Source organism: Scleropages formosus, chromosome 18 (genome assembly GCF_900964775.1).
Source record: "Scleropages formosus chromosome 18, fSclFor1.1, whole genome shotgun sequence".
Classification (NCBI taxonomy): domain Eukaryota; kingdom Metazoa; phylum Chordata; class Actinopteri; order Osteoglossiformes; family Osteoglossidae; genus Scleropages; species Scleropages formosus.
This window is the reverse complement of record NC_041823.1, coordinates 13,172,752-13,200,474: the sequence shown is the minus strand read 5'-3', so window position 1 is coordinate 13,200,474 and position 27,723 is coordinate 13,172,752. Positions and strand designations below refer to the sequence as shown.

At 41.4% G+C, this 27,723-nt stretch overlaps 2 protein-coding genes across 3 annotated transcripts; one reads left to right on the top strand and one right to left on the bottom strand.

Moving 5' to 3' along the window:
• Nucleotides 1–322: 322 nt before the first annotated feature.
• LOC108927384 (uncharacterized) lies at nt 323–19,652 on the bottom strand. Of its 2 annotated transcripts, none has more exons than XM_029260127.1 (12): nt 18,991–19,652; nt 16,792–16,931; nt 15,404–15,579; nt 12,778–12,938; nt 11,063–11,203; nt 9,425–9,546; nt 7,706–7,874; nt 7,492–7,637; nt 4,776–4,903; nt 4,239–4,365; nt 2,390–2,523; nt 323–631 (listed from the first exon to the last, which is right to left on the bottom strand). In XM_029260127.1, the coding sequence occupies exons 1-12, from the start codon at nt 19,473–19,475 to the stop codon at nt 512–514; spliced, it is 2,049 nt and encodes a 682-aa protein (XP_029115960.1). In that variant the 5' UTR covers nt 19,476–19,652; the 3' UTR covers nt 323–511. The 2 variants fall into 2 exon arrangements, with proteins under 2 accessions (XP_029115960.1, XP_018596164.2); XM_018740648.2 differs by having other exon boundaries at nt 4,776–4,900.
• A 1,505-nt stretch (nt 19,653–21,157) lies between these two features.
• LOC108927407 (protachykinin-like) lies at nt 21,158–24,266 on the top strand. The gene is made up of 4 exons (XM_018740677.2): nt 21,158–21,602; nt 22,933–23,032; nt 23,335–23,391; nt 23,785–24,266. The coding sequence occupies exons 1-4, from the start codon at nt 21,492–21,494 to the stop codon at nt 23,829–23,831; spliced, it is 315 nt and encodes a 104-aa protein (XP_018596193.1). The 5' UTR covers nt 21,158–21,491; the 3' UTR covers nt 23,832–24,266.
• The last annotated feature ends 3,457 nt before the right edge of the window (nt 24,267–27,723 follow it).

The window sequence follows — 27,723 nt, the reverse complement described above, 5'->3', positions numbered from 1 at the left end:
CACATAACACAGCTGGTGGATGTTTTACTTTGACTAAGTGCAGCACCCTTGTACATCACTGGGTACGCTTACTGTACGCCATCCGGTCGGCTGAAACTGAAAAAATGTGACTCCATGCTATGTTTTAATCATAAGTACTGTGGCATAATATGGTTAAATAGGAAGTATGAGGGAGCCTTGCAACTTAAAAGGGTCAATGGGCTTTTGGTACCGATGCCAGATAATTTCATGAATGACTTTCACAACCACAGCAGAGGAAAAAATGGTAAAAGCTTTTAATGTACTTTTGGTAATCATGGTGAAAATACATGGAAAGGAATATACTGCATCTAACTTCTTTCTGGACACTGGTGGAACCAAACACAAAGTTCCTTCTGAATTTTCCTGCACACCTTCACACCACTGAGTGAAAGACAGACAGCATAGGATCTGAAATAGTGGTTTGATCAATTCTGTTTTTCCATAAGCCATTCGAAGAAGAACAAGCAGGTGTTTGCTTTCCCCTAAAGCATCACTTGTAGAACACAAGATAGGAGTACATAATGATTTCGCCTGGATTAGATGCTGGGTTCGGGTCTTTACCGCGAAACAGTCCAAAGTAGAGGATGCTGTTGGAACCAGTCATATTGAGCTGAAAAACACAGAAGGAAAGAATATATACATATTAGCATTCCACGTCACACTCCCGTTACATTAAAAGCTTGATGGATAAGGTGCATCACTGATCGAGGCTTTCGATATGTGAGTCTTTGCCGCCCATATGTCTTCGTTAAACATACGCATATTGTAAAATTCCTAGGCGTGCGGCAAGCAGGTGGTCTTCAGAGCAGAACAGGAGTCAGCGATGACTCACTCGCCTGCTCTGCCAGGCTTGAGAGCCCTCTTCCTTTCACAGGATAATTTCATACAAATGTTCAGGAGTAGCCGTACGTCCAAATATTTGTTTTGCAGCATTAATTCTATTAGTTTAAGTTAGCTGAAAGCAACAGCTTCACTTTAAGTTTTCCAAAAAAAAAAAAAAGGCATTTCTAAAATGCTTTGAACAAGCTGCAGATTAACTGCAGTTGGAAACGACATGCTTGTAATACCACCCGACGATGAAGAAACTACGGGATGGAGTGTGTATCATGCCAACCTAATTAGAAAAGGAATTGTCTTGCTCACACTAAGGCAGATGGAACACGATGAGTGTGGCTGGTGCTACGCAAATGGAGCTGCAATTTTGTCACCGCCGCGTCCTGACAGCTCTTAGTCACGCTTCCCCACATCTCTCTCTTTGAAACACACCATCCACACACTTTTCCACCCAGCATCCACTAGAGCTGCACAAAATCAATTACCGTCACATAATGGAGAAGAATCACGCAATTAAGAGGGACCAATCTGGCTATTTGGAGGAAGCGCCGCTGAAAGGGATCCTTGACTTGTGGAAACGCTCCAGTGCACGGGAGCGATCGCCCAGTTCCGCAGGCCTCTGTTCAGCATCACGACCACACGACGGCATGCCAAGTTGTCAGTACGCCCCTGTTCTCTGTCGCCGCGGCACAATCTCGATGACGCAGAGGCCACGCCCACACGGCAGAGCCCACGAAGGCTAAGGACCCGTTGAGCGTTACGCAATATAGAGGAAAGCACAACTGCCACAATGCTCATAAACACTTGAGGTTTCTCTCTCTACTAGCAATGGATGCCATTTGTTACTGCACGCTGCAAAGACGGAACCGTGTTCCGTTCTGACCACTTTCGATTTAGAATCTTGACCCATAAGGAATACGATGATCTGTGCTTAATAAGTTACTGTTTAAAATTCAATTAGTCACACTGAATGGTAGGAGAGTAATCTGTTTAAAAGCACATACAGCTTTGCAGATGGACATTGAGCGTTCTAGTGAGCACCTTCAACACTGAAGGCTCTGGAAATACTAATGAACTCTTGCTGGAAAACTAGAAATACCTAGAAACAGTAGAAATGCCTTGTTAAGAACAGCAAAATACTAAAATCAAAGCTGAGAGGCAAAATGAGGGAAAAATGTAAACTGTTGAATATGTGTACAATGCAAAGCGGTGCAGGTGTTACATGTACGCATATTCAAAAATTGAGATTTTTCCCTGTTCAGGCTGTAGCCTCCCTCACGCCTTAAACTTTTGGGATTGGCTCTCAATCACCGTGGCTCTGCAGGGGACAAGTGATTACCGATAATGTACAGATGGATAGATGCGCGTTGCAAAATAAAAAGAAAGGAATCAGTTGCGACCGAACTATGAAAGAACAGTAAATGAATAGAGGACACTGGTCCGAATGCAGGAGGATTACAGCAGGATACCGAGAGGGCAGAGTGAGACGGAGAAGCTTAAACGGACCTAGCAGGGCAAGAAGAGCGGACCGCACCTGTTGTGTGATATCCATCCTCCAGGGGTTCACCTGCAAACCGTCGCACCAGCCGCCGCGCCCATACAGCCAGGTGCCGCCCTCGTTGGGGACCGCTCCCTCTCCAACCCTCTCGGCACAGCCCAGGGCAGTGCCTGCGACAGGCACAGAAACACGAGAGCGGGTGAAAAATACCAGTTTCCTGGTGTAAAATGAAGGTTAGTACGGTCCTCAAGAAAACAAAGACATTCCCTGTAAAAAATCTCTGTGCACTGCCTCTCTGCACATATTGTACACATAAGTACAGTGAACTAGGAAGAGCTGGAACCTCACTATAGGTTTCAATGACAAACTGAATGGTAATCTGTCAGTATTCAAGTAAAAATGATGAATCCTGACTCCTTGTTTGGAATGAATTCTGAAAATGAAATAATTACTGGCCTGCTGTGGAGGGTGAAGGATTTCAATGCAGATGTAGGATTTAAAGTGTACCTCCCCTATGAAGACACTTACACATTGAAATGAGGCTGTTCAATATACCCAACATGATATTTTATATCACCACTGCAAGTCTATATACCGGAAATTAAGATTCTTTCAGTGGTGCCATAATGGTTTTTTTTTTTTTCTCACTGCTAAACAAATGAACACAAAACCTTTTCATTTTTAGGTAAGTTAAAAAGAGATGTTCAAAAAATAGTTAAATTACGCTGTTTTGAAATATGTTTTAAACTCCAGAATTTCCATGCTGTATAAATCACATCTGCGACAGTAAAGAATTGAGACTACATATTTCATTTGAATATATTTAGAGAGTTTAAACAAGCCCTGTTCCCCACTGATATTTCCGCACTGGACATCAGTTAGGTTCTGCGAATGTTTTCGGTAAGACGTACTGGATTACCCAAAGCAATATAGGAAGAGTTATAAAATGCTCAGAAATTATTTTAAAGGTTTCTGTAATAGCTCTGAAAGTTATAGCCGTAACTATGAGAAATGAGTAGTTTGTCTTCATATTGTGAGCTCTGTGGAAAGTTATTCAAAATGATCTTGTAAGGAAGATCATATATTTACTAAATATCACCATAAGACAACCATTTTTATGCATTTTTCATAAATGCCAAGGAGTGTTTTGCAATAAATCAAAAACAATGACTGAAAGTATTGCTTGGAAAATTTATATAAGTTCTCAAAAAGTACTTGTTCATAAGTTACTTTTTTATTGTTAATCGACTGATTTATTTGCATCTGATATTTTTCTTTGATGCAAGGTGCAAATGTGGGTTCAAGGCCAGCCAACAGAAAGACTCAAAGATCAAAGATTAATGGACTTAGCAACAGGGACAGTGCACTTTAATTGATGCTGCTAATAATCATGGGATGTCTTGCATTCCTCAAGAGAGATGAAGACAAGAGAATGACTTGATTTGCTTATCGCTGCCCACCCCCACAAACACACTTACTCAGAAAAGCACAGTGGTAACACCCCTCAAGAACTGCTCATCAGGGTTGGCTACCTCTCCTTGAAAAAGCCCTCCCAGAGAAGTAGCAAAAAAAGCACACCAACACAGAGTTGATCACCCACTGTGATGTCTCAGCCTAGTACACAGTAAATAACAGTACAATCTACAGGTCAAGGCTGAATTTATATTAATAAATGGAATATTCCTGAACCCTGAAACTCAGTACCTGAAAGTACTAAAGTGAAGCCTGCAGTATTTCAAGGTCTATATACTAGATGTAAATCTATGTGTATTTTTTTCAGTCATGTATGAACATATTAAGCAGTACAGAACTGGATATTCACAATTTAGCAATTAGGTTCATTTTCTCCAGGAGCTCTCTGGAGGTTGAAGTGCTAAAGTCTTACCCGCACTGTCGAATGAACGGGAGTTATTGAAGATGCCGTTGACCAGGAAGTGATGCGAGGTCACACAGAATTCCCCACAGCCATTCTCGTCACTCCCGTGGCCAGTGATCACAGCGTACACTTCCACCTGGAACGCAAAAAGAACACGGTTGAGGGTGGAGGGCACAAAGGTCCACATCTCCTTTAAACTGAGCTTCTAGGCTTTAATCAGCAGTTACTCATTTTCTTTTTATGCTTCTCTTTAGACTGTCGACTTTAGACTTTCCAATTGACATCTACCGTGTGGGCATATGACCAGAGATATCATTGCAGATCAAACAAGATTTTGAGTTTCCATGAAGGCGGGTAGACTGTACAACCCTACCAGTTGTTAATACTCGCATACTCTATATCTCGGTTTCTTAAACTACTGCAGAAGTTTAATACCAGTTATAATTTGGCCAACATTTTTCTGTGTAGAAACTGGTGTTTCAATAAATGTGTGGTCAAATATGGCTATATCAAATACAGAGATGTCACATTGGTGATATGCCTTACTTTTTTAGTAGACGGTGGTACAGTAAAGTTGACTGGGTGATATCGGCTGTTGTAATCCTTGTCAAAAGTCCCTCCATTGAAGAGGGGCTCCAGCTTGAATGGGTAAAGTATGTTGGAATGGTCACCTGCTGAAGGGAAAGAACTGGTGCCTTATTATCTGAAGCTGTCAAAAGAAAAACACCAACACTTTTCTGGAGAAACAGACTTCATTGTATTATTATAGGGTGGGCTATACAAAGACATCTGATTGAAAGTTGACAAGGAACAGATGAAAACTCACTGATTCTCAATATTAAACAAGAAAAAAACCTTCCAATTGGTAAGAAATGTGTGTTTTGCATGATTTATTTTTATGCTTATGTTATCTGTGCAGCATTGTCTTTTTTACATATGGCATTGTAGAGGAAAAAAGGGGGGCAGCTAAATAGGAATATTGAAAAGAAATGCAAATGACATAACACCTTCATATACTGCCCAAACTTACTGACCATCAAAAACACAAATTCCTATGAGACAGCCTAAAAGAAGGTAAAACTAATCAATGGCAATCAGTTCTGTTAACCAAGAATAATGAGAGTAAACTTAGTGGTTCAGTGGTTCCTAGATAATCAATAACTGCATACAGAGCACACAGAAAAGTTTTCTACGTTGCAGTGGAGCAATAGATTACAATTATGGAACGCCTCACAGTTTTTGAATTTATTAGACATGCATTGGACAGAAAAAACTTAAAAATTAAGATTTTTCTCGCTTCAAAATATAAAGGATAACATGCAAGGTGGTATGAACCACACGCAAGCTATCTCTCCTAATGTCACGATATATAAGTACGTCACCCTTTGCTTACCCATGTATCAAATCTACAGGACTTGAATTCTCCAAAATGGAAAGTCTATAGGTTCTCAACTTTGGTTCTCATATGGTGGAATGAGCTTGCGCTGTCCCTCAGAAGTGCTGAATCTCTTGCAGCATTAAAGAAGAGTCTTAAAACACATTTCTTTCAGACCCACTGATCGGCTAACTCCAAAAATTTGCATCACACCATCCGTCATAATCATCTTAGCGTGTTCTCTCTGACTTTCAATTCTATATAATGCTACTGGAGTAACTTATGTCAGCAAGAATGGTGCTTTCAGACAAACACCAATAACTGTGTCTGTAGCTTTTCATCACTTTCAGCACTATATCCTGAGTTGTACGATTTGAAGAAAATGTAAACGTAAATGTAGACATAAACATTTAAATCAGAAAAGAAAATAAAAATGTAGAGAGGCTACAATGATGCCACAAAAGATAATTTCATTTTATAATTGCACATAAGCATTATAAAAGAATCAATGTGTGTGTGAGCAAATCACCAACAGTGAGACGAGATGACCGAGAGAATGAGCAAATGGAAGCATCTGGTCTGACAAATTTAAGAAAGTTCTCAGCAGAACTTGTCAAAGTAATCAAGTCCTGCAGCCCAAAATCACAGTCACCTTGTTGTGTCCATCCTTGGTTTGACAGATGTCATCTATGATTTATGGCTACACTCAAATGAAGTCAAAACAAGGTTATAGCAGATTCCAACACAGAGAATCAAAGGTGTCACACCAACAAGATCGAGGTACTTCAGTTCTAAGGGGAACAATAGGAGGCGGCAGGTGAGAGATGCCAGCAGAACAAAGCACCGGATAATTGACAAAAAGCATATTCCCTCTTCCACTCCAGTCCAGAGCTACTGATCTGTATTGCAGGGTCTTTGTAATAAGATCTTCAGATCAAAGCTGGAAGAAGTAGAATGGCCAGAGAGGTAGAAAGACAAGGAGAAAGTGGGATGGTGAACTGATGGGGGTCCACATGCCATTTGAAGATGTAGTAACAGGAGACGGAAGATCAGTCCAGTCTTCACACCTTTTCTTGCATACTAATTAACCCCGAAACATCGCCAGTCGCTAATAAACTAAAAATCGCCATGTCGTTGTAATTTCCTACGCAACCCCGTATTCACTTATTTGCACCAAATAGAAAAAGAGCACATCAATTAAACTGCTCACTGTACCATATTTTGTTAGCAAAACGGAAAGAATACATCTAATTTGACAATGTTCAGCACTGCATATATTTGAATTTTAAAATTTCTAAACAAATAAATAAACACATGACCTGGTACACATTCATAAACGAATAAAACGATAACATGTGCCGGAACGTATATATCAGTATAAAAGACTTCACTTTAGCAGCCACGTTTAAATTGTCCCGTTCCAGATTTCAAACAGGTTCTGAAGGTGGTAGGTTACAAAAAGCTTACAGCACATGTTAGATTTTGCTCGCTGCGTTAATATACAAGTTGTTGGTGAATAAATTCTAAAGAATCCAGCAATATCTAACATATTACTAGTGGCTCTTGCACTAAAATGTCTGTGTATTTAGCAAAGTTCATTAATTCAAAAAAGCTGCTCCATTTATTAGGCACAAAGGCATCTTGCAGATTCTCTGTGCCTTTTTCTACATTATTTTATGAAGAACTACACACAAGAGAAAAAGGAAATGCAACGCAGAACAAAAATTACACACAGTATTGTAATTCATCCAAACAGGAAGAAAGTGTCCCGAGGACTTTCACAGGGTGCTCAGAAACAAGTATGTATTTGGCCATCTGGCTCAAGTGCTGCCATATTCTTCAAACATGAACATTAATTAGGGTTAGGAAGCAGTTGCGTGGACTCACCGGAGTGGTTGCTGTGACCGAATCGCAGACGTAGCCCCGACACCCAAGGCTTGGCCCATGGAGCTGTCTGCATTTTGAAGGTGCACTTTTTTCCATCGAGCAGAGGCATGAGCGGCGAGACGTCGGTCAGCCAGTGTCCGGTGCCTCTGGAGGAACGAGAGGCTCGGTGAGCGCACTAGTTAAACACGTGCGACCCGCGAGCCGTGGGACGTACCTGTGGAAGGCCGTGATCCAGCGGCCGAGCTCCATGTCGCACAGGGGGCCGAATTTGTCACAGCAGACGTAAAGCTGCACGGTGTGGTCCCAGGGTGCGCACGTCTCGTCCCTTTTCCCTGGACAGGACAAGGTCGCCTCCAGTTGCAGCACATCAAAATCCATCGCTCCTGCCAAGTCAGCACAAACACATCTACGTGGTTTTTTTGTTATGATTTTTCTCCCCACGTGGACAATCCATGTGAAAATTAGTACTTCAGCTATTAAAGATATAAGTGGTAAATACATATTTAAGAAACTTACAAAGGCAACAAGGAATATTAACGACACAGAAGAAGGTTGTCAGCTGAAGCCCTTAGAGGGAAACTACTCCAGATAAAATTGTATATGCACATAATATGTATGTAATGATATATGCAACAAATAAAATGATGTATGTTTATATAATTAGAGGAACGGTGATTTTGTCTTGTCAAGCAGAGGATAGATCTATTGCTATTAATCTGAAGTTGTACAGTATCAGGTGTTGAATATCTGTGATGTGTGACATTTTAAGTTTAAGGAAGTGACACTGAGTTTAGGGAAGAACTTTAGAAAGTCCCGTCAGATTAAATGGAAGAGAATTTCAGGAGTTCCCCTCATAACAGGAAAGGCTACAACAAAACAGGAAAAAGTGCTGTTTCAGCATTCAAGATGGGTATCAAAAGATCATTTTGGATCCACTTTTCTCCTGATCTCCTGAGAGCTACATTAATCTGCATCAGATCAACTGTCATGGTCACTTTCGTGTTTTCTCTGTCACTCAGTTCCATAAGCAGCTCCTCGTGTGCTGGGCACTGGCAAAAAAAAACTGCTTCGATAATCATGTCTGTAAATTAAGATATTTTTCTGTTGTGAAATTAACTTTTGTTTACTCTGAGTTGAATAAATACAAGTAATTGCATACAATACTGGGAAATCTGACAATAAACATTCTATTAAAAGTTTGTTTAATTCATCAGTGGGCAATTTCTGGTGTTGGAATCATAAATTAAATAAAATGTAATAGAAGGGAATCCAGATGGCCCAGTAGGTACATTTACATTTATTTATTTCGCAGATGCTTTTCTCCAAAGGGACGTACAATTAACTAGTATTTACGTGTCAAGTTTTATTCAAGGTGACATACAGTGCTAGATCCACTGCATTAAATTCTCTTCAATAATTCATCTATCAATACAGCACAGCAATAACAGTAAATTTCATATTCCCCCAGTCCTCGTGACACACGTCTTAAGACATGCTAACTACAAACAGACTGAGCTACTGTAGATTGAAGCCCATTTCTGAATTCATAGGCCACGGGCTGTTTGGATTCCGCATCTGCTGCATCACCGAGTAACTCTTGTGCACCACAGCTCCTGGGCTGTGCAGTAGAACACGGGTTTGAATCTGGCTCGGTTGGAGTCCATTTTGCATGTTCTCCCCGGGCTTTTGTGGGTTTCTGTCACGTGCTCTGATTTTCTCCCAAAATCCAAAGATATGTGTGTCAGGTGGACTAAGAGAATCTACATTGCCTGTAGTGCGTGTATGTGTTTGTCCCTATAATGGACTGCTGGCCCATCCAGGGTGTACCCGTTTCCATGCCCTATGTTTCCAGGATAGGCTCCAAACCACTGCGACTCTACGCTGAATTAGTTAGCGATAATGGATGGGTGTACAGATGGATGGATGGTGTTACCTGTGGGCAGATCCACTGTGGTGACAGCTCCAGGGTCCCCTTGCATGACAACATTCTTAAACACAGTGAGAACCTGGGCTGGAGCGGTGAGCTGCTTCCGCAACTGTGTGGAGAAATCGAACCTAGGAAGAAAAGCAGTTACATGAAAAATGGGGTTCGGGTGCTAGCTTCGCTGGCCAGACAGCCCCTCACATTTCTGGGTTCCTGCATTCCCATTTTCCTACTTTCACTGCAACAGGTCAGACGACAGGTAGCATATTGTAGAAGGACACAGGCTTGACGGCTGAAGGTTGCAGATTGAAATCTTGAGGTAGAACTGCAATACAACTTCAGAGCAAGGCATTTAACTTGAAATGGTCAAGCATAAACAATAGGGGACAATTGGTAGCGTAATGATTAGAGCTGTTGCCATTGGACTGAAAGGTTGTAGGTTCAAGTCTTACTCCTAGCTGTAGTACCACCGAGCAAGATTCTTACCCTGAATTGTTCTAGTAAAAAACCTACCCAGCTGTATTAATGGGTAAATAATTGTAAGCTGCTTTGGAGAAAAGCATGAGCTGCATAAATGTCTGTGTATATATAGCTAGAACTGTCCCTAACAAATAAATAGCGAAAGTCCCTTTAAACAAATGACTCGGTTTAGCCTCAAAATAACGTAATCTTTTCACTTCATTTACTTGAATAACTGAGCTGGGTTTGTGGAAGTTGAAATTTAAAAAAAAAAACAAAAGTGTAAAATGCTGAAATGAATTCCAGGCAGGTACCCATTGTGATTTACAGTCAGACTAGTCCATCTGCAGATTTACAATGGCTTGCAGAAACTCATCCCAGGTGCTTCACTATATCACCGAGAGACTGCTAGAAACATTAATCTTTCCCCTGGCATTCCCAATTGACCCGATCCTACTCTAACGCTTGCCTGAGTTGTAATTGATGGTGTGCAGCGTGCAGAAAAGTGGAAACGCTAGAAGTTCTTCACATATAAATCCATGTCCATTCATTTCTCTGTTTATATCGTTCGCCACTCTGAAAATGTATTACAATTCACTATCAGTTTACAAATAGCAATTGCTGAATCCAGAATGACCAAGAGAATTCTGCAGATTCTAGAGAAACTGTCCAGGATCTTTACCACACTTGTAATCTTGCATAATTTAAAGATATATTACTCCCAAAGTCAACCCTGCATAAGGCAAATACACACACACACACACACACACACACACACACACACACAGGCTGAAACTGCTTGTCTCAAGCAGGGTCACGGCGAAGCGGAGCCTAACCCGGCAACACAGGGCGCAAGGCTGGAGGGGGAGGGGAGGGGAGGGGAGGGGACACACCCAGGACGGGATGCTAGCCCATCGCAAGGCACCCCAAGCAGGACTCGAAACCCAGATCCACCGGAGAGCAGGACCCGGCCAAGTCCGCCGCGCTACCGCACCCCTCCATAAGGCAAATGTACTTCCAGAAATAACTTAATATATAAATGTGCTTTGAAATACCGTATAATTTTCTAGTCATCTTTGCCTATTCCAAAATAAGAGTGTCTGGCATTCTTAAATGCGAACAGACACATACCCTTGGCAGTGCAGTCATTCATACTCATAATAACCATGTGTGGGACATGCGCTGTACCATTGGGCCTGCCAGTTGACGAAGCTGAAGGTTGGGTAGAGAAACCAGCCCATCTCTGCCAGGTCCCCTTGCTGGTCAATTGCAACAAAGAAGTTAGGAGATGGCGTCTTCTGGAAGGACACGGTCACCGGCTGCTTGTTCCTGCAGAAGATGAAGAGCAATACTTAGAATGAGTGTCTAATGAGCTCCTCATGAGTAGGACGTCATGGTCTAACAGGGTACAGATAATATTTTTTAAAATCATGGGCATACAGTATATTATATTATTATATATAGTATATACACACACACACACACACACACACATTTTCAGAACCGCTTGTCCCTTACGGGGTCACGGGGAACCGGAGCCTACCCGGCAACACAGGGCGTAAGGCCGGAGAGGGAAGGGGACACACCAAGGACGGGACGCCAGTCCGTCACAAGGCACCCCAAGCGGGACTCGAACCCCAGACCCACCGGAGAGTAGGACTGCGGTCCAACCCACTGCGCCACCGCACCCCCTTATATAGTATATAATTACAGTATTATTATATTGATTAACACTGCTGTGAAATCTGGATATACAAGGTATTGTGCAATGCTAATTCAATATTAACCCTGTGAGGCTAACCCCATAAGAAATCACATACCAGTTGACCGGGGTGAATTTTTCAGCCAACAGAGTTTCAGACCTCCAGGTGCAAGTAACAAATTAAAAATTTCAAACTTCACTATCATCATTTTCCCTCTAGTCTGTAATGAGTTTTGTAGCTTCTGCAGCGGGAAGTGTACTTGCCCTCTTCTGAACAATAACACAAAATAGTAGACAGGATGCGTCTCAGAAAAAGAGCTGTTGATAGTTAGGAATAAAGCCTTGTTGTCATAGATAGGTAAAGCTAAAATCAGGGCTCTGACCCAAGTGAAAGCACAGCCTGGTTTTCAGCTCAATGAGCGATCATGAGCATTAGATGTATGGCATCTGGTTCCCCGAATGAAATTCGACCTTGCAGCTGAACACACACACACACACACACACACAGAGCGGTGACTCAGGTTGCGTGTGGAGAGTCACACTGAACTCAGACCTACTGAGCATTTGTTCCAGCTAAGAACTCCCAGCAGGGCAGTAGTTATTCATCTCCCATTTTCAGAAGTGGAGAAGATCACTAAACATTTCAATTCTGTAAATGTATGGTTGCTTCATTTACCCAGCAAAAGCACCAATAATTAAAAACACAAATATGAACTGAATGATAAAACACATCCGACAATGATACTATATGCTCATTCTTGCTCCATTTTAATGGATGGTGGGTCTCCTAAACCACTTTTATGGTGACAATTTTATGAAGATAAAGTATATGCAAATGTAGAATGCAGGTTAGAACAGATTTAATTAGTTGCTCCAACTCTTCTTTAAACTATTTAGAAATGAATATCCTTCTGAGCTGCAACAGTAAGCAGTTTGTTTTCTCTTCTGTGTCCCTAAGTAAAAATATATATAATTTATTCTTCCGCCAGGAAAACACGATTTGTCTGCTTCAACAATTTTTTAACTGAAATATGAAGCGTTATAGTGATTAATATGGAAACGAAAGGAAATGCCAGTCTCTTTTCTGAAGAAACGAATGTCAGCGCAGGACAAGAGACTTTCAGTGAATGGTAAGACCATGCGATTTCAAGAAACATTTCTTGGTGGAGGCATGAAAAACGTGCAGGTCTGATGGTCTTACCGCAGGGCCAGGACCACGGCTGGCTCCAAGTGCACCATGGAAGCTGGTATCCCCAGGGCCGTGAAGCACTCGGTCCCCTCGCAGTTCATGTCTTGAATTGGGTTCCCCAGAAAGGCGTAGACCAGGACACCAGCTGCTTTGGAGGAAGCCATATTCTTCACCTGGAATGTAGCATAAACCAGCATGGGTCATTTGTCAATATGCCATAAGAAACATAAAGAAGCTACTCCGAAGGTTCATGCTAAAAACATACTTATCCACAAAGTTTTAGGAGACATTATTGCAGATGAATAGCTTATAGTTCTATCCAAAGCCTTTTACGTCTGTACAGATGTATGTTCTTTGAAATCATCGAAGCCGAGTATGCTCCTCAAGGGCACGATATTTGGGCAAGTACTGACCTTTGAACTGACACCCTCTTGGTTACAACTACATGGCCTCATCTAGCAAAGCTCCTGGTGCTTAACCAGATAACTAGTTAACTGTCAGTAGGAAAAAACAATCAGTTCTAATGAAAAAACTAATGCATTTCAATGTGTGTTTTTTTATAATACAGGACAAGGGTTGGATCAACAAGGCATTGAAATAATAACTTGCTGTATGTGAACACTGCAAATGTTTAGGAAATAGAAATCAAAATATAATTATAAAGTACAAAAAATAAAGTACAAAATTACAGCATGGTGCAATAAGGAACATCCAAGTTATAAATGACTAGAAGTACTAAGATTGCTGTGACAAAGCATTAACAAAATATTCATGATGAACAATGATGAATAACAAAAAAGAAAAAAAAACACACAGCAGCCCAAATTTAAACTGAACTGTGTTTTCATGCAGACTTCCCCTCGCTGCGGCTATATGGTTCTTTCCTAAGTGCAGCTGGCCTTTTTTTACCATATTAGTTGGAAGGTTATACTCAGTTCTTCTTTTGCCTCTCTGTGTTTTGCCTTTCATTAGAAGCTGGAATGCACCCTTTTCACACCTCTTTAAAAACAACTGGCCATGTGCTGCCACATCAATACGTTTTCATGTTCACATATTAAAGACAGATTTTAATAACCTTAAACTACGGGTTGCTCCCCAAAGGACAGCCACGTTGTATACCTTTTAAGCACACGCCACTCTACAATAGACAAAATAGATGTTGCAATGAATGACTTTTTTAGTAATTATGCTGGTAGATAATTATAAAGAATAGTATTTGTAATAGCCTACGATATCAAGAGAAATCTCTGTCATGAGACAAAGAAGAGTGTAACTGAGCCAAACCTACTGCAAAGGACCACATTTTCTGTCTACTGTTTATGATGAAAGCTATTTTACAGAAAACTAACAACTACGCCAATAACAATAAACTCCCATTTGTTGCAGCACACTTCATATATAAGAAATCAGTGCTTGTGCCCTAGCCGTCTCTATCTTTTAACTCTTTCCTGTATTGAAGATCAGTATCTGCATATGAAAATATAAATTTAAGCTGATAACCATGGAGATTTTTCAGTTTTATGTGTTTTTCAGTGCTTTTTAGGTCACAATTCCCAAAAACAGCAAGTTAATGAAAATTGATTGTGTGAGGTGCTGAAGAAAGTCTAGACAAGTCTTAAAAGAGTGCGCATCCGATGAAGGAACTTCGCCTTCACAGGCTTTATTTCATTTTAGGTTGTTTTGTCATTTTCACTTCTTCCTTTCATTTTAACAAATTTAAATATAGAACGTTAAAAGAGATTTAGAATTCGGCAAAGCAGCAGATCAGCTGCTTTACTCGTCGCTTAGTCCTCACCAGTAGCAATGGCTTTAACTCAGTGGTCTTCTATACAGTATACACTTAATCTGAGGATGCATTCATGTGAGAGGTCTTGCTTTAGCAGTTAAACGTTGTACAATACATAAAACACTTGACAGTTTCTTGATGGAGAGTATTGGTAAATGTAAACCAAAAGTAAAGTTACATTACATTACTGAAATGTTATATGGTTTGATAACTTTGAAAACATTCAACGTTAGTTCCCAGAGTTTCGGAGGCGTAATCAAACTTTTACTGGTACTATAACTAAATTTAAAATGTCCTTCTGAGACCCAGCCACCGATTTCTGTCCAACGTGTCAGACGCATGTTTTAAGTGTGTCTCACAAACCATACGTTGTACAATGTTGTGTCCTAATGCACCTTACAGATGAAATTCTATGCCTTTAAACGATACCACGTTTTGAGGTGGTGCTTGGATGAGTTCCTCGAAATCTTGCAGCTAAAAACTTTTTTAGCTGTGTCTCAAGAGGTTTTGATATTTTCATTATACATCCCTTCAGTTATCAGTTACCACAGGTTCACCAGGGACCAGGGCAGAGAAAGTGCATGTTCTGTTCATACCGCCAATAATAATTTGACGTTTAATTAAAGCCCAGTGTGAAGCGGTGCTTATTTAAAGAGTTCAGTATTGCTAGTGCTCTTACTTCAAGCACTCGTGAGAGGACTTACCTGTGCTTATGCTTTTACTGCACTTCATACCATTTATGCAAACTTACCATAAAGAATCGTTTCCTGTATTTTTCCACAGAAATTTTTACAGAAAAAAAAACTGTGCGGGTCAATTTGTCAGTACTGACAGCACAGGTATGCAACATACCTTTACGAAGAACGAGCAATTCCCCTCGGACACCCATGCAACAGCGCCAGAGACAGAGGGAGAGGGTTCGCATCCATCGCCGGCATCAGCCAAGCTGTAGGACTTCTGACCCCAGCCTCCCCTCAACCAATCATATCTTGCATCCAGTCGCTTGGCAACCACAGGTAAACCCCATTCTGTGCAATGTCAAAAGCATTCATTAGTCAGGTGGCTGTGGACTATGTAAATGACATAATTTACAATGACAATTAACAACATGTTATATTGTTAGTTGAAAAACGGTACTTGTAACCGCAATGCTTTAATAAGGATCTGTCATCAGCAGTACATGGTGTCCTTGCTGCCAGTCACCTGTCTCGACGCTTTCTTTATAGCCTACGATGATTTCCACTGAGTGTTATCAACAAAACGCCTCTATTAACATAACATTCTTTCGCACTAGACATTACACCTTAAGGTGAACAGAACTTGACAGCTCCTGTTAAAGACCTTTTCATCGAACCCTACGGTTTATATTGAGATTGAGCCACAAAGATAAAAAGGAGAATTCAGCGGTCTGTCTGCAGCACCTAGACTCTTCAAAAACAGTTCAATTTAAAAGGGCTGCTTCCATTCCAGAATAAAATGCTTAATCATTTGAATCATCCTAATCATTTAAATAAGGATAATACTAGAGGTGGTCTTTCACTGTTTCACTGTGGCAAACTTCATGAGTGCAGCTGCTTATGCTTAGTGCTGAGAGGATGAAAACTCGTTTTAACAAATATAGACAAAAGCCAACGACACCTAAACAAGCAGTGAATTTAATTTCTGATACCTTTCTGAATTTTAGTTATGAAATGTCCATACAAAAAGACAGTAATGTACAGTTATCCCAGGTACACAAACATCAATGCCATACAAAAGAGGTAAATGAACAGTTTAAACTGAATAACAGATTTTTGTAGAAATTAAAATGCTCTTTCATATGCAAATTAGTACCAGGTTAGTCATCAAAGCACCAGCATTTAGCTGCTTTTCACACATTTGATTCCATTATTAAAAACAAGTACTTTTGCATCATTTCACCCCAAAGCTTTTACAGGCATGAGCAATATACTTATATAAATATAAATGTTTCACGAAGCTCAAGATAGAATGTGTCATCAAATAAACAGAAAGTTCTGCCCCTGACAAATCCGCTTTACGGAACGAATAAGAAGGCTCTTGCAGGAGCTTTATATGGAGATGTATGGATGAGTGACCCATTGCAAACAGTGTATCTAGCAGTGTAAGTCACCACGGTGAATAAGGTGTGTGGACTGATAACACTTCATAGAGTTCATTGGAAGTCGCTTTGGAGAAAAGTGTTTGATAGGTGAAAAAATGTAAAAATGTAAATGTTTTACCTGGGGAGGTGAACACAGCCTGATCGAGTCCACAGTTGATTCCTGGGCAGACCCAGGAGTGGAGCACTTTGGGAATCCAGTTCCCCAACTCGTGAACAGGAACGGGGGAGAAATATACTCTTGACAAAATTTCTTTCCGCCTGAGAATACAGTAGAGATTTACTTGGATATTTTTCATTACAGAGGACTGTCAACCTCTCAAAGCAATTTCAGCTTTGCTTATATGATGAAAAGCTGAACAAAGATTCATATTTATTCATTGTGATGATGCAGTTTTCCAGAGCAACTTATGACATTAAGCTACTTACAATTACTTACCCATTTATTTCAGCATTTTGACTAGAACAATTCAGCATAACTGCCTCACTCAAGGGTATTATAGCAGGAAGTGGGATTCAAACCTGCAACTTGTGCAAAGTCAGCACCTTTAACCTGCCACCCCATGTATGGGCTTCTCATGAGAATGTTCTTAAAGGTCAAACATTTAACTGAAATACACAGGTACAACTCTTATGTGTCTTCCATCCATTGCTCTTTATAACAGAACATAAGATAATAGTTCCAGAACAACTTGTCTTTGTCTTACATTGTCCTCCTTGCAGCACTAGCAAGAACAAAATGATCAACTTGTAAAATGATGAGAAAGGAGTTAAACTAAAGCAGATTTTACAAAGATTGGGAATGGGAGATAGTGGCAATATAAACTTTTCTAGGTAAGGAGAGAGACAGGGGATGAGGAGAGAAGGAGCAAGATGTCACACTTTGTGAAATTAAACCTCACACTGCAACGAATGTCCAACCAGACAATAACGTTCAAATATTTTATTAGCCACAGGTGTCTTGAAGAATAAATGGAGGGCTACAGAATGGCCAAGTCAATGGCCAGATTTTAACATTTGCATTACATTTTTTATTTAGCAGACACTTTTCTCCAAAACGATGTACATCTCAGAAAATAACACAACGCTGCATTACACCAACAGACGAAGAGCTCTAGATGAAGACACAGAATTCTTGAAGTACCGTCGATTAGTCTCATACCACCATGTCAGCTGTAATACGTTACACAAGTATCTCTGTGTAGTTTTTTTTTTCTTTTTAAATGGATAGCAAGGTGCACGTTTAGTTTAATTTAGTTTAGTTTACATTTACTTAGCAGATGCTTTTCTACAAAGCGGCTTCCAATGAACTCTATGTAGTGTTTATCAAGCACATTGCTTGACGCCACCATTTTTTCCGGTGCACATTACATTAATAGCTGCCAGCAGAAATGAGTCAGATAGGAAATTTTATGATGAGTATGACAGATGGTGTGGTGTAAATATATGAGATCTTAGGAGCTCTGGAGGGAACCAGACCTGAAAGAAGTGTGTTGAGACCCTTCTTGCATGTTGCAGGGGATGCACTACTGAGGGAGAGAGGGGGCTCACCGAGAAACCTTCTTCAGTAAGACTTTCGGGGTAAAGTCCCCAGGTGAGCAAGAAGATATGGGAAGGTGAACACACTAATTTTCTGAAAGGGACATTTCTGCTATCAGAAAGAAGTCATTGGGTGTGAAGGTGAGAAAGACGGCACTGTGGGTTTCAATAGAACAGAGAAGGACGCACGGGTAGTGTTCATAAGGAACATGTTATTAAAAGAACACAGAAAGAAAAACATCCTCAAACCCCATTACTTCAAGAACCTGCACCTTAACTCAGCCTTCCCGTTATTTGCGTTAACAGGGTAACCCCTATATTTTGCCCATAAGTCGCCCTAGTGGTTGAACACCGAAATCACATTTTACCCAGAATGCAATGATTTAGAAGAAACTTTTTCCCGCTTATACTCGGGGTAACGCAGGTCGTTACAGGGTGCGAGGCAGGGTAAACCCTGAAGGGAAAGCAAGTCCCTCGAGTTGAAGGCAAAGTAGGATTTGAACAGGGGCACCTTTTTAAGGCTTTTATATCTAAGGGCAGCACGTGGCGTAGTGGTTAGGGCACCTGTCGGAAAGTGACCTCTTTGAATCCCAATTCCGCTCCCTTCTTGATCATCAAGCTCTAGCGATCAGAGTTAAGACTAAGTTATAAGAACACTCCTCCGTAAAGGAGCAAACTGTTGCACGCGTGGGTCACGCGCCACTGGAAGCGATCGCGGAGACAGCAGCAGGTGGCACTGGCAGTAAGGGAGAGCCAGCGGCGGACACGTGCTAAGCTGTACCTGAGAGCGGCGGCCGCGCGCTCGATCTGACTCCTCATCCACCGGGCGTCCGAGCGCGCAGTCTCGTCGAAGGAGAGGAAGAGCGCGCGCGCGCCCTCGGGGAAGCCCTGCAGCAGGTCGGCCAGCGCCGTGTCGCGCGTCCACAGGCACTCGAGGAAGGCCGACTTGTTGGTGAAGCCGTGGATGACGAGGGAGAAGTTGAGTCCGGACGGCGGCGGGTACGCGAACTGCTGCCCGTCCAGAGTCTCTACGTGGAACGGAGGCGCCGGGTCTCCGGGCTCGAAGCCCGAAGCCGAACTGCCAAAGCCGCCCTGCTGCTGCTGCTGCTGCTGTCTCTGTGTGCGGGAATAAGCGCCGCTGGCCGAGGCTCCGCCGACGCCGTCCACCACATTTAGCTTGACAAGTTTCCTTGTTCCTGCTGTGAAGAACGGCTGTGTGAGCGCGACTAAAAGCACCACCGCGGCCACGGAGTCGAGTGCGGCCATGTTCGTGTGTCACCGTAACTTACTGCCGGTGTCACCGTGTCACTCACTGTGTCAGTGTGTCAGTGTGACCCAACGCCGGGCAAGAGCGGCCAGCCGCCCTTCACACTCCGAGTCCTTGTGCCACAACTGTGTGCACAGAAAACACAACACAAGACAACAAGGCTGCGCGAGTGTTTAACTCACTGATGATGCTGGGAAAGTTCGGTTCTTCCTATTTCACTTCCTCTTTTTCAAATACTGTAGGTGTGAACTGTGTGCGTGCTGTGTGTGTGTGTGTGACGGCAGCAGCTGAGCACTGAAAACAAACATTACTGTATATAAATCAACGACTTTTTAAGATTAAAGATACTTTTACACGTTTGCATTTAATTCCTGCTAATTTAAAATTAGCGCGGGGCTACGACTTCCGTCACTGCTCTCTCACACACTCTTTCTCTCTCTCTCTCTCTGTGTGCATCATGTCCAGTAGCCTTAACTAACAAGTGAGAAATAAAGTACATAAACGTACTACAATACATTGATGAAACACACCACATTCGGCACTGTCTAACTCAAATACACACACACACACATCTTCAGAACCGCTTGTCCCATACGGGGTCACGGGGAACCGGAGCCTACCCGGCAACACAGGGCGTAAGGCCGGAGAGGGAAGGGGACACACCCAGGACGGGACGCCAGTCCGCCGCAAGGCACCCCAAGCGGGACTTGAACCCCAGACCCACCGGAGAGCAGGACTGCGGTCCAACCCACTGCGCCACCGCACCCCCACTCGTTTCCTACAAAAGTGCTTCAATAAAATTTTTCATAACCTATTTGCTTCTAACTAGTCACATTTATTAATGCGGTAGGGACTTTCCTTCAAAGGATCTTACCATTTTAAGATACCTCTTCAGCCATTTACATAGCTGAAGAATTTCATCAGAGTAATCGAGGGTAGGTACTTTGCTCAAGGGAACTGTAGCAGTAGCTGAGATTCAAACCTACCAACTTCAGGTCAAGAGGCAGCAGCACTGACCGCGACGCTACCAAGTGTCTCCCGTGGGCTTTAAAAGGCAAACAGTTAAGGCAATCAAGTTTTGTAGCGGACAACTATATATTCAGTAAGTTAATCGTACAGTCTCTGTACAGATCAAGTCAGGAGTTTGAATTCTTTAAGCTATATATCTAACTTTTTGTGATAATAAAAATCAGGAAGTTTGGTGTATTTTTAATTTTCAAAGGAAAGTTATCAAATCTAAACTTAAGTCTTAAGTTTGCGGCATTCTTCTAAAACGCAAAATGTATTACCGGACTAGCGCTGTACCGTATCCTCCCACACGTATATATATATAAATTTATTCTGCGCATTTACACTGTGTAATACACAGTACATATATATATATACATATATATATACAGTGTAAATGTTGGAGGAGGAGAGCTATTTCCACTTCAAACACTTTACGTACCGTACTGTATGGTGTAAATGAGTACCAAGAAAATCACCTGCGGCGTTTGGACCGATGACGAAAACTTGACAGCTTGGCCGCTGTCCAAGACAGGAATTGCGTCATATTATTGCCTGAGACCCTCTGGATGTTTTATTTTTTTTTTTTAAGAAAATTGATATGGCCTTGCACCTCCCATCTACTATAAAACAGCGTGCCCACGCACGAGCGCCCAGAGACGCGCCAGAAAAAAAGCAGCAGCAGGTCGAGCTGCGTGGGTATGGTGTGGAGTTGGGTGGGCGACGGACCGGTTTATATTTTGCAAACAGCGAATCGTTGGTATGGAAGGGGTTCCCCAGACACTACTATGAGTTCTTCCACACACGGTCTGTTTTAAACATTCGGAGAAGTCTTGCAGATCCAGGCTACTGTACCGCAATACTATATATATAATATACTAAAAAACTGGGCGCACTGTCCTTGCTTGCGCGCATCGGATCCTACTCCCTAAAACAGTGTCTTTGAATTCCAGAGCCGCACGTAGTACATAATTATACAGAAAATACTCTGTATATCTTTAATCGCAATGAAAGTGCTGTCAGCGGTGATGCTTTTCCTCATTCTGACTGAAGTTTTGTGCGACGGAGCGGATCTCAGCGACGAGCGGAATTTCTCTGCGGGCACTAACCCGGTACAGGTACGTGTCCGCGTAGTTTAATTAATAATTTCGCCACATCTTCACTACATTAGCAACATTAATTCATTACAACCGCCACCGATCTCAGCTTTCATGGACTTGCAAAATAGCAAAATTTAAACTGATATTTCCCATGATGGCGCAATATCATTACTATCATGTATTATTAATAATATTACTGCACTTTCTCCACGTTAATACATTTGGTTTCACCCCAAGCTCAGAGAAAAAAGTACACCTTTCTCCTAAGTGGAAAATTACATTTGTCTATTTTTAATGGGTTAACTTCCTGTTAATAGTACAGTAATACTTTTACTGACTTATAAATTTCAGCAATGGCACAGTGGAGCCCTTATGAGGGCGGTATTACAGCGGGCACAGCGAGTAGCGCTGCTGTCTCACAGCGCCTGGGTGGTGCGAGAGGACGTGGGTTCAATCCCCGCTCAGTCTGTGTGGAGTGTGTGTGTGTGTGTGTGTGTGTGTGTGTGTGTGTGTGTGTGTGGGTTTCCTGCGGGTGCTCTGGTTTCCTCCCACAGTCAAACGACATGCTGTTCAGGTTCCCCCATAGTGTGTGAGTGACAGAGAGAGAGTGTGTTCCACTGATTTATGGATGAGGGACCCAGTGTATCTAGCAGTGTAGGTCACCATGGTGAATAAGGTGTGTGGGCTGATAACACTACATAGTATCCATTATAAATTGCTTTGGAGAAAAATGTCTGGTAAGTGAATAAATGTACAGGTGCTTATTTTACACTTGAATGAGAAGTATAAAGAATACAAATTTCTGAATGTGTTTTATTCATGGTCAGTGCTGCAGCTTTGTTCTGTAAAGTGTCAGTCTGGATTCACTATTTGTTGTAGTATTTGTCTTTTTCTCAGTGATGCGACACTTGTACCATGATGTGAGTTAAGGCTATTTTTAACAAACTACTCCGTTAACATCTCTGTACCCTACCAGTAGCACTTCGATCAGCATTTTAAAATACTGCTTTAATTTAAGGTTTTAGATAAATATTCGTAAAAATGTATTCGTAGCCTGAAATGAAAACGTACAAATATTCTGCTATATAAGGGGGTGCTTGAAAAGTTGATCATCTAAAACTGTAATTTGCCTTGAACAAAGACGTCAAATAAATAAAAGCTGAAAATAATAATAACCTTTGACGTTTAACGCAGCATAGCAAAATGCCATACCTCTAGAGATCTGTTTTAATGAAGTGTTACTTTAACACCATAATAAAGGATTTCCGCGAAACCTGAAACATTATTACTAAACCCATTATCAAATCACTGCGTCCTTCAATAATCTGACCCTATATTTCTCTCTCAGGAAGAGTGGCTGTCATCGGATCCGCTGATGCTCCTCAGGAGACTGACAAGAAAACCAAGGCCGCAGCAATTCTTTGGTTTGATGGGGAGACGTTCCACAAGTAAGATCACTTGCATTAAGCCTCATAGTTTGCATAATGCTAAGGGACAGAGATAAATATTTTAAAAACTTTGTACGATGATTTAAAACACTTTATGCAACATTAGAGTTTGAGTAATTGTGTCTGGCCTTTATTCAAATTCCATAAATATTCCATACTGAAGTCTTGTACATACTTGTAGTTGGTGGGTGCCTTACATTGTAACTTAATAACAGAATATAAATCACTTGGAATTAAGAAAGTGTTATCACACAGTTGTTTGAACCTTGACAAATTCTCACTTTCCAACTGCCTTTTTCCAGGACAGAAACTCAACTCTTTTGTGGGGCTTATGGGTAAAAGACATCAAATGGAACCAGGTGGGTGACGTCCACTGTTATTATTATCTTATTGTTGTTGTTAATAATAAAAATGGTGATGATGATGATGATGACAATAATAATGTATAAACATAACTCTGCAAGATCATGTTTTATTGAAAAAGATCTCTATTTTGGAGATCTAAAGCTCGTCATACTATCTTTCTACTCGCTCATGCTACACATGCCAGCTGTGTTATAATAAAGAGTTTGGCATTTGAAAGTCATCTGTGAATCCTCAAAATTCTGGTTGAATGACTGCATTCCATATTACTGCGGGCTTGTGCAAGTCTGCATTTTTAATCTTTTGATGAGTATAGGTTATGTAGTCTGCTTAAATGTGACTGATTTTTTCATGACATTATGACAAGTTTTACTTTATCTTTATTGTAGGCCTGTTTCAGTGGAGCACAATACAGAATTATGAAAAAAGTCAGTAAGACACACTGAGAAGTCGCCTCTCAACCCTGTGTATGAATGTTCCAAGATGTTCATCAGGAATTTGTTCCTTTTATATGGGTGTAATGTTTATTTTGAGGTGGTGGATATGCGACCAGTGTATCAAAGATGTATTTTAAGGTAAAATGGGGCGATCGCTGACATGAAAAAAATTATGTTACTGCTTGTCATACAATAAGCATAACTAGCTGTGATAAAACTACAATAAATTATTTTGTTACTTATTATCAAGCAAAGAACTTTGTAGTTGGAAACTTGAAAAGCAAGGTTTGCTATGGCTGTGTACACTTGTGTTTTTGCTTTTTCAGTTCTTCTATTACTTATCTTAGCCATTAAATACATAAATGCACTGGGTGGGTTCATTAGGTCCCTTCTTTTTGGTTATACTTTGCGGAAAAATGAACATGGAAAACCAATGTGGCATGCAAAATTTTTCAATAGTTCTTTATTTCCACAACTGTAATTTTTTTTAATTTGATTTGTCCACTGATGTATGAGAATTATATATTAAGTGAGATGTGTCGGTGTGTGAGTTTTGTTAAGATAAATAATTGTGAAAATGCAATGATTTAAAACCTGATCTGAGAAAGATGAGAAACACACACACACACACACACACACACACACACACACAAGTGCTTTCAGTGCATTGCACTGATTTTGGAGTGAAGGTTACAGAAAGTGGGTGTCTGTCGAGTAGTCATATAAACAGTCAATGACACCCACCCAACAGCGCACAGGAATGGCTATGAAGTCTCCAAACTATTTATACCAGTGCTGGAACAACTTGTCAGGTACTTGAAGACCAGAAGTATTACCAGTTACTCAGCTGAGTTATATACATCAGGCTTGTCGGAACCCCCTTCGCTGCTTTTATGTTTATGATTTATACTTAAATAAGAGGCACATTTAAAAGACGGCACTGAATGCTTGATGGTGTAAAGCAGTTACTGTTACCCTGTTTGCAGAGAGTTACCTTAGTAAGGTGCACATCAGCTGAAAGACACTGTTGTGGACCAGTTGCGTTCGCAAGAAGTCTGCACGACACAAAGCATCTGTTTGGAAACGGAAGCGTGGTTACAACGATGGGTAGGAGGTGTCACCTTTTCTGTTCCCACTGCTTCGTAAACTGGTTGCGATAGCTGCATCTCACCATAAATGAGTATTATTGCGAACAGACTTGGAAAAACAGAGAAGAAATCAGTTAAAAAAAAAAAAATGTTTAGTATTATTCTATAATCCACAAAACTGCCATTGTGTTTCATACGGATATTTAGGCTTTGTTCATACCAAAATAAATGAGTGCAGTCAGAGTCCTTGCTTTTGAGTGAGTTATGCAACAGTGGAAAAGGAATGAGTGCACGACTGAAGAGTGACATCTAGCTGTGTAGAGGAAAAGAAATTATAACAACACATTTAATCCTTTAAAATTCACACATAGTGGCAGGGGGTAGGGTAGAGATTAGAGCTGTGACCTTGTACTCTGAAGGATCCTGATGAAAACCCCACTCCTGCCACTCCTCACTCCTTGATCGAGTTTTTTACCCTGAATTAATACAGTAAGAATTCCATGCTGCATAAATAGGTAAATCATTACAAAGTTGATTACCTAACACTGCAAGCCATGTCAGACAGAGGTGGCAGCTAAAGAAAGAATAATGAGAAATCATGAACAGATTTACCCATCCATCCATTTTCACTAATCGCTTGTTCTGGTCAGGGTCGTGAAGGTCCAGAGCCTATCCCAGAATCACAATGAAGAGGGAGGGTACACCCTGGATGGGACTCCAAGCCACTGCAGGGAAGCGACACACACATGCAGTGGACAAATTAGCATCAGCAGTTTATCCGAACTGCATGTCTTTGCAGTGTGGGAAGAAACCAGAGCACACAGACAAAATCCACGGGAGAACATGCAAACGCCACACAGAGTCGAACTTAACACCTGAACAGCCGAGGTACTGCGAGGCAGCAATGCTGCTTGCTGTTTCACCAGATTTAAGTGGAAAATTAGGAATGACTATGTTTTAGCACCCAATTTTAGATAACTGCCTCTGTTAGGGTTGTGTATCTGGTTAATGCCCAGCAGCACCCCGCAACAGTGCTGTAAGATCTAGAATAATGATCACGGTGCTCACTGTGTAATAATATACAGCAGATATTCACAGTGTGAAAGATGTGGCCTGGCTCATTTGAATAAAAACACAGTGTGTCAAAACATCAATTGTTAGGCTGGGTGGTTAAAAGAATACACACACACACACACACACACACACACACACACACACACACACACACACACACACACAATCTGAACTGCTTGTCCCATTCAGGGTCGTGGGGAGCCGGAGCCTAACCTGGCAACACAAGGTGTAAGGCTGGAGGGGGAGGGGACACTCCAAGGACAGGACACCAGTCCATTGCAGGGCACCCCCAGCGGGACTCAAACCCACAGACCCACGGGAGAGCAGGACCCAGTCCAACCCACCGCACCCCCCCCAAGTTAAAAAAAAAAATAACATTCACTTTTTTTGTCACTGTTATGTCTGTTTTTTCTAACTCATATTGGCATTAAAATGCTTCCAGGAGTTGGTTATCAATGATTTCAGGAATGATCTAGCAGTCCTTTCATATTTTCCCTTTTCCACCACATCTGGAAAGCTCAATGTGAGAATTGTAGCGTTTTAAGCATCATTCAAAACTTAGAGTCTACAAAAAACATCACACACCTGTCTGGATGGATATGGGCTCAGTGAAGAACCCATGGTCCGATATTATTTACATTTCTTCATTTAGCAGATGCTTTTGTCCAAAGCGACTTCCAATGAACTCTATGAAGTGTTATCAGCCCACACACCTTATTCACCGTGGTGACTTACACTGCTAGATACACTACTTACACTGGGTCACTCATCCATACATCAGTGGAACACACTATCTCTGTCACTCACACACTATGGATGACTTAGAGTCACCAATCCACCTGAACAGCTTGTCTTCGGACTGTGGGAGGAAACCAGAGCGCCCAGAAATGATAAAAATAAGTACTAAGAAAATTGCACATTATACTGTATAAAGTGTATACTATGTTTGTGTGTGTATGTAGTTATATATAAAGAGCACTCCATTTATACATATATAAAGAGCACTCAACACCCATTAAGAGTGATCTTATCTGAGCATTTGTGTTGAGCACGTATTAAATTTTCTAATTGCATTATATGATACTCTCACGAACATTTAACCGAGTCTGATATCACAAATTCTCAAAAAGTAATTTCAGAAACAACGAGACTAAGTGAACTACTTGGAGTTTAATTAATTGACTGTGTATTAATTAGTGTCATGTGAATTATTGACAAAAGTGAATGATTGTGCTCGAAAATGATTTTTACTTGTAGGAATATGGAACTACAGTGACTGCAGTAACAGATGCATTGAGTTTTAGACAGAAGGGAAAGTACAAAATGTATTCAACAAAACAAGGTGCAAAAGCAGAAGAGCTGTGGTTTGACGCTGCTGCTCTGGAGTGGCGAGAGGCAGAATGTCCATGAGAGGGCAGCTGGGAGGCTTTAACAGCAGCAGCAGCCAGACAAGATGGTCAACAGCACAGTACTGTCAACTGCAGCCTATAATTAAAACCAAAGTATGTAAACAGATCAGCAGAAAACACCCCTCCATCTAATTTCAAAGCAGGGTCGCAGTGAACAGGAGCCTATCCCAGAAGCACCGGACGCAAGGCTTTTGGGGGGGGGGGGGTAACAGCCTGGACAGGATTCCATTGCAGGGTAGCCACACAAACACACACAGTCGCTCCCAGAAATTGAGACACCAGTTCACCTTAACTGTACGTTTTGGACTGTAGGAGGAAAC

Coding starts and splice junctions, on each gene's coding strand:
- LOC108927384 (XM_029260127.1), bottom strand. CDS start 19,475: ATGGCCGCACTCGACTCCGTGGCCGCGGTGGTGCTTTTAGTCGCGCTC. Junction 15,580..16,791: donor GGCTGTGTTCACCTCCCCAG/GTAAAACATTTA, acceptor GACATTGCACAG/AATGGGGTTTACCTGTGGTT. Junction 9,547..11,062: donor GTCAACTGGCAGGCCCAATG/GTACAGCGCATG, acceptor TTTTCTTCCTAG/GTTCGATTTCTCCACACAGT.
- LOC108927407 (XM_018740677.2), top strand. CDS start 21,492: ATGAAAGTGCTGTCAGCGGTGATGCTTTTCCTCATTCTGACTGAAGTT. Junction 23,033..23,334: donor GATGGGGAGACGTTCCACAA/GTAAGATCACTT, acceptor GCCTTTTTCCAG/GACAGAAACTCAACTCTTTT. Junction 23,392..23,784: donor AAGACATCAAATGGAACCAG/GTGGGTGACGTC, acceptor TCTTTATTGTAG/GCCTGTTTCAGTGGAGCACA.